The sequence below is a fragment of the Montipora capricornis genome, chromosome 9 (genome assembly GCF_036669925.1).
Source record: "Montipora capricornis isolate CH-2021 chromosome 9, ASM3666992v2, whole genome shotgun sequence".
NCBI classification, from domain to species: domain Eukaryota; kingdom Metazoa; phylum Cnidaria; class Anthozoa; order Scleractinia; family Acroporidae; genus Montipora; species Montipora capricornis.
The window spans coordinates 3,865,136-3,877,635 of record NC_090891.1 but is presented as its reverse complement, the minus strand read 5'-3'; the positions used below and the strand labels follow the sequence as shown (position 1 = coordinate 3,877,635).

The 12,500-nt window shown below is 39.1% G+C and overlaps 1 protein-coding gene across 1 annotated transcript in view; it reads right to left on the bottom strand.

The window, feature by feature from the left end:
• LOC138015893 (uncharacterized) overlaps positions 1-7,804 on the bottom strand; it is a 27,884-nt gene extending 20,080 nt beyond the window's left edge. The window contains exons 1-2 of the mRNA XM_068863026.1: positions 7,682-7,804; positions 7,357-7,498 (exon numbers count right to left, since the gene is read on the bottom strand). Coding sequence (XP_068719127.1) covers positions 7,357-7,426 — 70 coding nt within the window. The 5' untranslated portion in view covers positions 7,427-7,498; positions 7,682-7,804. The remainder of the gene's footprint in view (positions 1-7,356; positions 7,499-7,681) is intronic.
• Positions 7,805-12,500: the final 4,696 nt, after the last annotated feature.

Genomic DNA, 12,500 nt, shown 5'->3' with positions numbered 1-12,500 from the left:
TTTTAAAGCGATAAACGATACTGAAATAACTATAATATTTTCAAAAAAGATGATTTGACAAAAAAAAAAAATCAATGCTTAGCTATATTTTGTATTTGGGGGTAAAACGAAAAAAAAAAAATTAATTCAATTCAAAGACCTTTAGTTATAAAAACGAGCGATAAAAAAACGACGTTTCGACCGCTCCACGGTCATTTTCAAGACCGTGGAGCGGTCGAAACGTCGTTCTTATTTTTTATCGCTCGTTTTTATAACTAAATGTTTTAGTAAGAACTTATTACTTCGAATTCAAAGACCGCCGGAAATTTACCTTTTTTCTCAACCGAAAGTCAGTTCGTTTATCTGAAAACGAGCGCGAGGAAGGGCGAGGAAAACCCTTCGATGCAAACAATAGTTTGTGCGGTTATTTGTGCTTGTGAGTGGGTTTTCTGGCCAGCTCATGATATGATGACGTCAGTCACCGGAAGTAACATTTCACTTCCTTAGCAATGCGCGAAAAATCCGTCTGTGGGCTTCTCTCGAGGCTTTCTTCGCTTAAATTTCTCAAATTTCGTCGCCTCTACTCTCGTGCTCTTTCCTGCTCTTTATCCCGTTGCTCGTCACTAATATGATTTCACACCAGAAAAACGCCGGTTTGCCAAATGCAACGCTGCCACTCGTATCGTCACGTGATCCATCTTGGATGACGCCGTTGGTGAAATCTTTGATCAGGAGGAAAACAAAAATCGGCTCAACTCAGATGGGTCTCTTGCAGGAAATTAACTCAAAGATCAATTGCTTAATTTGTAAGAACAGACGGAATCTACTCAACGCGCCCGTCGGATCCAAGGAATGGTGGAGGCAAGTGGATAATCTATCACAGCGTTGTCATTCTTCTGCAAAGGTTTCTTTAGATACACAATCTCTACAAGAACTCAATGATTATTTTGCTGATCTCTGCTGGGACCCAGATTACAAAGAGCCTACGCCGGCGGAGGTTTGTGAAGAAATCCAGGCACCGGAGATATCAGAAAGACATGTATGGATGTGCCTACAGTATTTAAAGAAAACGGCGACCGGACCAGATATGATACCATATTGGATTTGGAAAAATCATGCAGAAATTTTCGCCCCTATAATATATAAAATTTGGAACCTGTCCTTGAAGTCTAGTACCTGGCCTTCATCGTGGAAGAGAGCTCACGTGACCCCACTCCCTAAAGTAGATGTCCCCAAGGATAAAAATGAATACACAGGAATTAGCGCGCGGTTTTGAGAGGTCCGTCTATAACATCCATGCGCGGGACACTGTAGAGCAACATCTAAGCTCTACTCAGTTCGCCTACAGGACTGGCAGCAGCTGCACAGATGCTCTTGTGAGCATGCAGCACGCTGTTTATAGTTATCTTGACAAACCGAACTGTAAAGCTGTTCGCCTGTTCGCAATGGACTTCATTAAGGCGTTCGATTGTGTTAACCATGAAATGCTAACCAATAAGCTTAAGCGATTACCATTAGATCCCGACATTATTAATTGGTACCTTAGCTTTCTCGATAATCGTCAACAACGAGTTGTTTACAATGGCTTTGAGGGTCAGTGGAAAAAGATTAATAGAGGGACAACACAAGGAAGTGTTAGTGGCCCATATTTATTTAACATCTTTATAAACGATTTAGAGCTTGTATTAGGTAACCAACCTGCTCTTTTCAAATATGCCGATGATTTCAGCATTATTGTTCCTATCTGGAGTAACGGCTTATGCCACACAGGTCTAGTGGACGAGTTTTTAACATGGACAAATAATAATAAAATGGTATGTAATCCCGTAAAGTGTAAGGAGCTGGTCTTTCGCAAGAGTAATTACAATGACAATATCGCCCAAATTCACAACATTCAACAATGTAATGAATTACTACTCTTGGGCGTTACTTTTCAAAGTAATTGTAAATACAACCTTCACGTTAAATCGAAACTATTGAAGGCCAATAAGTGCCTTTTTATTTTAAGATCGCTAAGAAAAGAAGGGATGTGTCAGGAAGGGGTGGACCGGTTTTTTAACACAGTAGTTTTACCGAATTTCACGTATGGCCTGTCTGTATATGGGGCGCCTGACTCTGATCTCACTGCTATACAATCATTTTTAGACATAAGTTTTAAAAGAAAATATATATCGGTTAAAATAGACATTCGCAGCATTTTAGAAGAATCGGACTTGAATTTATATACGTCACGCTCTATTAGTCCTTGTCCTATTTTCTGCATATTACCGAAAGAAAAGGAAACAAATTATAACTTAAGGAAAACATCTGTAAAGCGCCCAGCAGTTAATACTGAAAGGTTGAAGAACTCATATGTAAATAGACTAATTTTTAAATATATTATTTAGGTTGCTAGATTATTGATGTCATTTTTATTAAGATAGCTATAGCTGTAATTTCTTAAATTTGATATATTTGTAACTTAAGATATGTTCTTTTATCACGAGATAATAAAGATTATTATTATTATTATTTATTATTTTCCGCCAAGGAAAATTGCCAGCGGAGCTCAAGCGCATCAGCGGAGCACCATAGTAAGGACTGTTAGAATAAATGAAATTACTTATATTTGAACGGTGTAATGGACATGAAATGAACGTTTCAAAGATCGGTGACCTTGCTATTGCACTATTGAAATATGGTGTCCATGGCACTTCATACGATTGGTTTAGATCATACTTGGGCTGCCGCAAATGATTTTTTTATAAATGGTTCTCTCTCTTGGGACCGTTTCCTTACTTGTGGTATACCTCAAGGTACAATTCTGGGTCCACTCTTTTTTATAACGTATATCAACGACTTACCTAACTGTCTATCAAATTCTGAACCTTGAATGTATGCTGATGATACACACATAACCTTTGCTAGTAATAACATCCAAAATATTAACACTGTTTTAAATGAGGATCTTGCTAGAGTTGAAAAATGGCTAACTGCTTACAAGCTTACTCTTAACGCATCTAAGACTGACTTTCTGTTGATCGGATCGAGGCAAAGGCTAAGCTCGTTTCACAACCCTCCGTCACTTATGACTGACGGTGCACCTATAACTCAAGTTACTTCTACGAAATCTCTAAGTGTTCATATTTATCAGACTTTATCCTGGAATGATCATGTTGAGAATTCATGTAAGAAAATCGGGTCTGGTATTGGAGGGGTTGAGAGAATGAGGTTTTTCGTTCCACATGAGATTCTCCGATCACTCTTCATGTCGTTAATACAGCCTCACTTTGATTACTGCAATAGGCCTTTTTCGATATATTAAAATTCAGCTTGATAGCGAGTCAGTGAGGACAAAGACAAAGGAAAGTGGATGATATGTAAATATTTTTCACATTAATTCCCACGTGTTTCTATTGTCTTTGTCCTCACTGCCTCACTTTCAAGCTGAATATTTAATATATCGAAAATGGCCTATTCTGTTTGGGGATATTACGGCAAAACCCTAGCCAGTAAACTTCAAAAACTTTAAAATCACGCTGCGCGTATACTCACTTAGTTGAACTACGATGCCAACGCTGATAACCTTATCCAAAAACTTGGATGGATAAAACTTGATTCTCAACGAACAATCCATATGGCTGTGATGATTTTAAAGTCGCTTAATGGGCTTACTCCCGATTACCTTAGTTCCAAGTTTGTTGACCGTATTAGTGTCTCTAATTACTCCTTAAGGGACACAGAGGACAAACTAGCTTTCCCACAGCCACACCCAAACTATGTAAAAAATAGCTTCAGTTATTCTGGAGCAGTTATTTGGAATAGTTTACCAGTCGAGTTGCGGCAGGCTGATTCCCGAAGAGCGATCCGGGCTGGCTGCGAGCGTCTCCTTTCATCAAGTTAAATCTACAATGTTTACACACGGCACCCATGTAAAGCAGGTTTTATTTTGTCATTTAATATTATAGTTGTATTTACTGATTATTTAGAGTAATTTTAGAATAATGTAGTTTTAGTCGTTGTATAATTTGTAACCCTGTAATGTAGTGGAGATACTGTTGATGATGCTGTTACTCTTTTGAACCATGCTCTATTAGAATTATACAACTGGTGTTCGGAAAATAACTTATCCCCTCACTAAACTCACTTGAAATGCTCCACCAAAGGGTGGCAAGGGTGATATACAAGCTACCCAAGGACTTGCCCTCTTCTGATGTCTATCAACACACAACTGGGACACTATAGACTATATGTACAAACTCCGTTTAATCAAACTGTTTTACAAAATTGTTAGCGAAGAAGCAACTACTACATTATCTTATTTAGTGAACAGGCCTTTTACCAACTACAATCTTAGAAACTGTAACAGGATTACCGTCCCACGATTTAATTCCTATTTTCTGAAAAACTCAGTTGGAAACAGAGGAACCATCCTATGGAACAATGTATACACCCATTACACAGGAAACAACTTCAAGACATTCTTCCGCATTGTTAAGACAGACACTTACATTAAGAATATTAATTTTAATGCCCAGTCAGTTCAATCACTCCCTAGATTTCATAATGATTTTAAATGTTTTTGAGTCTCTTTTACAGACCGTTTATTATTTTTTAGTTGCAGATGTCTATTCTTAAACAGTTCTACCTTGTACCTCAATTATCTAAATTAGCATTTGGACATACACATTTTATTTTCTTTCATAATGGCGGCCAACTAAAAGATTATTTTGTTTTAATGCTAATAAGCCTTTCTAGCCTCGCTACGACGAGCAAATTTCAAAAGAACATATATGCGCGACAAAAGTGATGTGGTTATCATTGTGGGCCGGATCACTTAAAACGGACTGAAAGAGCTTATTGGTTAAAATCTCCCGGCGCTCGCACAAGCGGACCGGCCCCGTTAGCGAAAGCGCATCTTGGTAAGCGCAATCCGGAAAGACAATTCGCATTGGGCGCTTCTGAAGTCTCTCAATATCAGCTGAGATACTTCAGGGAGGCTACTGTGAAAAATAGGTACGCATTGTGTACGTGTGGTAGTGCAATAACTTGAAAAAGTGCTTTATTCCATAACTGTCAACTGAGCTACGTTTTGTTTTCCAGGACGTAATATGTTGCTCTAATACTACACGATATTGTTTTGGTACCGTAAATCATTACAGTACCATGGTAGATGTCTTCGGTAAATAGCCCCCTGAGAAGACATGTAGCTACCAGTAAAATACTAAACCCAGAAAGATTGAAGAGAATTAATGGGAATCAAGAAACATTGGCTTCGAGGCTGACATGAAGCTCAACTTCTTTTTCACAGCAAGTTAAAGCGTGTACTCTGAGCGTATGACAGCACCCTTCCAACAGACTTGTTTATTTTGGTGTTTCACCCATTTATTTTCCGTTGCGGTTGTTTGGTGACAAGAGGATTTGAAAAGGCTCTTCAGCTTTGTTTTCCCTCTCACCTATAAACACAAAGGCGGCCTCCGCTTCTCTATTTTTCATACAGATGTAATTTTTTAAAAGGAAATTGGAGCGAAAAATTGCATGAATAAATTACAAGAGAAGAAAGAGGCTATCAGTGAAATCAACAGACTCAGACTAGCCGATATAATCTACATGTTTACCAATCACCTAAATTAAAGTAGTGTTGCAGAATGTACACTTACACTCGATGACTAAAAGATTTCGACATACGTGAAAATTAAGTTGCGATTTTTTAATGTTTCATTTAATTCAGAAGAGCTCATCTTTTCTATTACTGGGCAATTTTTTTTAGCACGGCGCCGTGGGAATTTAACACAAACAAGCTGATGAAAGCTACATTTTTTGCTGATCGATCGCTGCAATGATCGCAATCCGTTAAAGTGAAACTTAGTGATTCGGCGGAGACAATGAACAAACAGGAGAACCCGTGAAAGGAGGACCGAGAGTTGAAAGCAAGTGAGAATATGGTTGGTGAAGTATGTGCCCCAGAAGTGGACAGGAGTGGACTGACTGAAAAACAATTTCATCAGGCTAGACAGTTGTTAATTGAAGAAGCAGATGCATTTGCGAAGATCGGGTTACGGTGACATTGTGTGTATTCCAGAGTTACAGATATCACGCTTACTGATACTTAGCCAGTCGAGGAGAGCTTTCTTCAGTTTCTTGCAATACCACGAAGTTTATTTCCAGAAGTGAAGGTCTACATTGAAAATCTGCTTAACCGAAGGTTCATCAGGAAATCTAAGTCACCTTTCTCGAGTAGTGTTGTTCGTGTACGTAAAAAGGAGGGTGGAATGATTCCGAATAACGTGTTCAGCTGTTCACGTAAACGAGTTAACTCCTACTGCTAAATGCGACCGGTCGAACGAAAATTTCTTAGCAATAAAGGAAAAGAAAAGAGAAAAAAAAGAGTAATATTTATTACGGGAGCGCTGATTGACAAAGTTAATTCTTCCAGTAAATAATCTTTAAAATGAATGCTGAATTCCAGTCTTCTAATTCTGCGCCATGAACCGAAAAAAGAGCTTCAATAGCCCACACTACCATGAGTTTTCTTAACTTCCAATTAGGAAATAAAAACAGACAGCAAAAACCGAGCAATAGAGGAGTAACTTTGCAGCGCTTGAAACCAAGATGCTCTGAAAATTGGGGAAACTCGTGTTCATTGAAAAGATGCGCAGATGACTAGTCGGGCGACAAGTCTACTTCAGCACGCGACTCGAGCTAACTGGGCATACGGACATGAATCGTGTCTTGACTTCTAAACTCGTATGGGTATATCTGTTTCGCAAACGGATATAAAATGGTGGACTTGAAAATAGTCTACGGGAACCAATACTAATTGAATATGGAACATTTTCACAAAGAAAGCTTAAATTGACTCAAATCCACTGTGTAAAATGGCGTGGTACTAATATATCACGGAAGAAACCATTTTCCGTTTTCGAACCGATTTCGTTTGCGTGACACGTGATACTTTGCATATGCCAAAGAACGCAAAGTCACGCAACGTTATCTATTATTAACAGTTCCTTCTCGATTTTCAACACTATCCACACATATCAGGAAAATAAACGCAGTTTAAGCATTTCATAGCGCGTAAAAAGGTTAAAAGAAGTTTCAAAAGTGTGAAAGGAGACCGAATCATCTTTCTGGTGATCGTGATTCACAGCTCGAATGAAATTACTCTCTTGAAGTATGCAAGCTTTCAAAATTGTCTAGCAGCACGATCGTATAACTTAATTCTCGGAACTAGAACAAATGATAAAATAATAAGGTTTAGCGAAGTGATTTATGACAGGCAGTTTGCGTGGACCACAACGTCAGAAATTGTTGTGAATTTCAGACAAGCCAATCGAACAAATTCTACGTTGACATACAATGATTAACTTACGAAACCAAACAACAGGATTAACTTACGCACGCTCTGGCCATACAGTTCCAAAACCATCGAAATAAGAACACACAATGATAGTCTCGTTAAAGTCATCCTGTATGATTCGTGGCAATCGTTCAAAAATGGCGGAGGCTGAAAGAACTCATCTTTGTGTTCATCAGTGACCTAACGATTTCAGAATTCGTAAGGCGTGACTTGAATTGAATAGCGGAAGTCTAAAAGACGTCAGCCTAGGCAAAATTTATCTATATTTGGAAAATTCGTGTGGATGTGATATAGTCGAAAACAAAACGGGACATTCGAAGATAAAACAGCCACTGATTTGAAGAGCGATAAGAAATCACTTACTTAATATCGCAAAATTTCTTAATTTTACAGCACGCAAACCAAGGTGGCTTCACAACCACTTATCTTCTTGGTTAATTCAAGTATTATTTGGATTGAATAGTTTCTCTTTCCCTTCAAGTTATTTCCGATAGATCATGTGCAGAGGCTTAACTTGTATTCTTGCTATGATGCCATGACGTAATGTCTGTGTCCAAAACTTATTCTCGGACTCCATTCGTTTGTGAACGATTCGTTACATGTGAGTGAACAATACTATCTATGAAGCATGATAATGAGGAAAAATGCAGACAGCGACATCACAAGGTTGAATTTGTGTAATTGTAGTGTAAAATGGGGAGCTTTTTGAGACAGGGCAACCGGAAGTGCATGGGCACCCAACGAGAATATTGTTCAAAACCACTTAAACATAGCATTGTTAAACGTATTTTAGTATTTAAAAGGTAGATATAGGCATATTTTTATCCCCTAAAAATTTTTCATCTGTTCGGACTTCCTAGCTGAAAGTCTAGTGATCCGAAAATTATAGGGATCAAAACTTGCCTTTTCGAAAATTTCAGCCAGAAAAAAGGCTCCCGTAAATTCTAGGTGACCTTTTTAGGGTAAAAATCCGTTTAAAATGGGCAATTTTACCATTTTTCAGATGTTCGAAAATCCTAGGAGAGGCAGGCACGCAAGACATTTTACAACAAATGTTCCGAAATTCTAGATCTCAAATCGTCTTCCGAACAGATATTTTCCGAAAATTGACGTTGGGTGCCCCTGGAAGTGAGATGTGTTCGCTTTAGAACCACATTCGTATTGCTTAGTATCGTGTCTCCATTGGGGAAAATTAGTTCCAAAATCTGTGAGAGAGTTGAATGTACTGTCCTGCCATGCGATAAGTTCACTGCCGGCTGCCGCTTGCGGCACAAAAACGCCGCGTGCTTGAGAGGCTGTCTCCGTAAAAGCGGTCCGGTCGATCTGGTTTGAAAAATAGATTTCGCTCGTTTCTTGTGTTGCAAGACTTTCGTGTGCTTATACTAAAACCACAATCCGCTTGATCGGATCATTTAAATTATTAGGGTATCCTTGGTTCACCGCTCTGGCGCCCTATATCGAGGCTTCAATTTGACTCAACTTTGAAGATCAATTTATCAAGAACTAACGAAGCCTGTGCAAAACGAAAACGAAAGCCAGTCACTTCATGTCTTTTGAATACACAAAGGGGACTTTCATTATATGACGGTACCAGCGAGACTGATAGCGAACACCGATCAACTTCAAACTCTATTTATGAAAAAGTGTGGCGGTCTTTTTCAATAAAAAAAACGCAGCTGGAAAGTAAGTACCATACCGTTGTGTAGGGGCGTCAAAAGGAGAGGAATAGTCCTGTCTTAAGACTCAACATTTAATAACATCGGTCAATATGGCGGAAAACCAACACAGACTAAGCACATGGTCACAATTTACCCATGATTCTTCTGGGGCTCGTAAAATAATAATTAACAAGATATGACACATACATAATGTCATTGCGGAGAGAAACGGCTTGCGGCCCGTCCTTGCAATTGATAGAATAATTATAGCTCTCTGAACTTGCCTAATTTCTAGTCCACGGATTATGTGGTCGGACCCATCCTTGACCAGTTGGAAACATCCTATGCATGAACATACTAAAAATCCCCAAAGATCAAAGCATGGGTAAGTTCCATTTGCCTATGTCATGAAAACGAGGCTGTCAACCGGAAGTTGCCGTTTAGCGCTTTTCATTGGTATAATTCGAGTCACTTCGCCAAAACTAAGAACCTATTCTTCAGAACAATGATTTTAGGGCCTTCATCGTGAAAGAACTTTCCACAAAATATATTTAAATTAGTGAATTATTAAAGTCTATTTAGAGTTTGCGTAGCCAGCAGTGAGATCTCATTTTGCCGAACATTACGAGCTTTACCTGTAGCTAGACGCGTAGGCTTTGAAATCGGGCCGATCGCTAATTCAGGCGTGACTGCAGACTGATTTTCTTAAATGACAAAATGTAAAAGAAACTGATGTAATTGTTGTCTACTTTGAGTGGTATGAATAAGAGTATCATATCATTAATTACTTTTAAAAAAGACAGTCTCTCTCTGTTCAGTCTCAGCGTCTTTATATACTATTGCCGCGTTTTCCAGGTTCTCGTCGCTATTTGTTGTATCCAGTGAAACTATGATACAAAAGTAATAAAAAAATCAATAAAATTAAAATAAGACCAGAAATCTTATAGACATAACTAAATGATTATAACTAGTACATAATAACATCATACCTGTCTGATGAAGATGAGGTACAGGTACTTTCAGAGCTTCCGAATACAGCAGTACATTCAAAGCAGCGTCGACAATGAGGTGCGCACGCACTGCACGAGAAATAGCTTTTCCGGCCATTATATGGTCTACAGAATCAGATGCATATATCAGTTCTAACACTTCTCGTAAACCATACCCCGCCATCAGATGGCCAATGCTTCCGAGAAAGCTCATCTCCGCGTGACAGGCTCGTAGACGCACAATAACTTTGCGCAAATCACTTTTAGCTGGTTCCGTCTGTATTAAGTTAAAGGCCTTTACCCACAGCGGCTGATCAAACGTGACGGTGGGATTTTCAATACTGTGTTGCTTAGCATGCTCGGAAACAAAGTGCAAGATGAAAGAGACACACGTAACATTACTTGGACTCATATCGATCATAGGAAGGAACATAACAGAAGACTTGGCCTGGTGTCTTCCTAGGTTGCGTCATGCCACTCCAAGATGGGCGTGGGTTGCCAAACAATAGAGACATCTTCCACAGAATGTCGAGGTTAGCAGTGGGGTCTTCCGCTCGCACAAGAACCAAGTCTTTATATTTGATCTCCACGTTCACCTGTCGGGGCCCGCATGAATGTATTGCTACCCTTCCAGTTGCTGAGATTTCTTTGAGAGTAACCTTGCGTTGCGTGACGTTATGACCGTGCTTTGTGCCAGGTGTTACGACTGCAATCGTGCCCATACCGTGGAGGGTGTTATGCCAGTCGAGAGTCCTAGTGTTGTGGTCAACATTGTCGGCTGCGTACTGAACAAACTCGCCATTAAAAGAGGGTGAACAACATCCGTGGTGATGCAAAGTGTCAATAAGGAAGCTCCAGGCAAAACTGTGGTGCAACTAAACTGCAAGCCCGATCTGTAGAGGTGCGACAACTACCCGTGGCCGCGCAGCTTGAACCATGGCCTGTCCGATATATAGATGCTACCTTCATTGCGTTATTTTTCTCCGAGGTAAGAACCTCCAAAAACGTTGAAAATGAGGCGGGATATGGTAGGGTAGCTGTCACTTGATGTCGCGATTGATTTGAGGTCGTTTTTAATCAGCTTGGCTGCGGTTTTGATGATGTTCATTTGTTCTTCGTTGATATCTACGTCATCTTGGTGCTCGTGAAACTCCTGTAAGATTGCCGTTGCCGTGGTTCTGAAAGTTACTACGTCTGTCTTGCCGTTAATATCCATTATTGCTGCGAAGCCTTAGCGAAGCAGCAACACTATTTCTGACTTGACCGTGTGGAGCCTGGTCGCTTTATAATCTGTGATCTCTCGATCCGATTTTTTTTGGTGGCGATGATTTTGAGTAGCTGCCCTCGCCCTCGCCATCGAGACTTTCATTGCAAAGAACACACTTCACTATTTCATCCATGAATTGTTGGAAACCTTCGTCTGAAATTATTGGCAAATTGAAACTTGTTAACTATCAAGACGAACGAAAAATCTGTTTTGTGTTCAAAACGTTCTAATAGCCCACTTTCGATATATGAAAATTCAGTCCTAAACAAAAGGCACCATCTCGAGGCTCTGGGGAATAACCTCATACAAATCCTTACATTTATTCCCCAGAGCCTCGAGGTGATGCCTTTTGTTTAGGACAGAATTAAATATATCGAAAGTGGGCTATTGCTTGCATAAATAACATTTTACAAAGAGTTTTCATTCAGGGACCGATTTTTAAATTGACTTGCAGGGCGCACGCTGTCTCTTTTACTTCATAAAAGGGTAAAATCATTTCCTTCGGCTTTAGCGAAAAATTTCGCAAGTTTCATATTTCTGATGCAATTCCTGGACATTTTTTTCTTTACGTTCTGAGGTGAATTAGATGAATTTACTGATGAGTTAAGACAAAAAAGAATACTACAATGTAAAGCGCGAAGCGCTTAGTGAAAAACAGGTTTTTCACCGAGGTGAAATTCATTTTAGAAGTCTCTACTCAGTTTCTTTTTCCTGAAAAATATAATCTTCCAACATGACATTACTGTTACTATTAGTGTAAAATTGTCCTTTTTAAGTTGTAATTTCGCTCTTGGAAGACACAATTCTTCCTCAAGTGTATTAAGGCTTGACCAACCTAATTATTACGCATATTTTTATTTGAAGGAAAGCATTTGTCCAATGTCCAGGAAACTTAGCAGAAAGTTTATAATCGGCCTTGTTATTAGGGTTACCGTATACCTTGAGATCGGCAATTTTCTTCAAATTTGGATTTTTTTGGTTAAAGTAGTGATCGAAATGGGATATGTAATGTAAAAAAGAAATTATTCAAAAAGATTAAATATTGGCGGAGAAATGGCGGTTTTACGTTTTTGGACGGAAGTAAAAATTACCCGTTTGACAACTTATAACGTTCATATTCTTAACTCAAAAATGCGGAAAATTTATACTTCATAATTTTGAAAACGTTTGGCATTAACACGTTTAGCACAACCGTGCTTACCGAATGCCGCCTTTTAAAGTGGTACTCCGTATTTACCTTTTAAGATATTTGGATGTTTATCATGTCA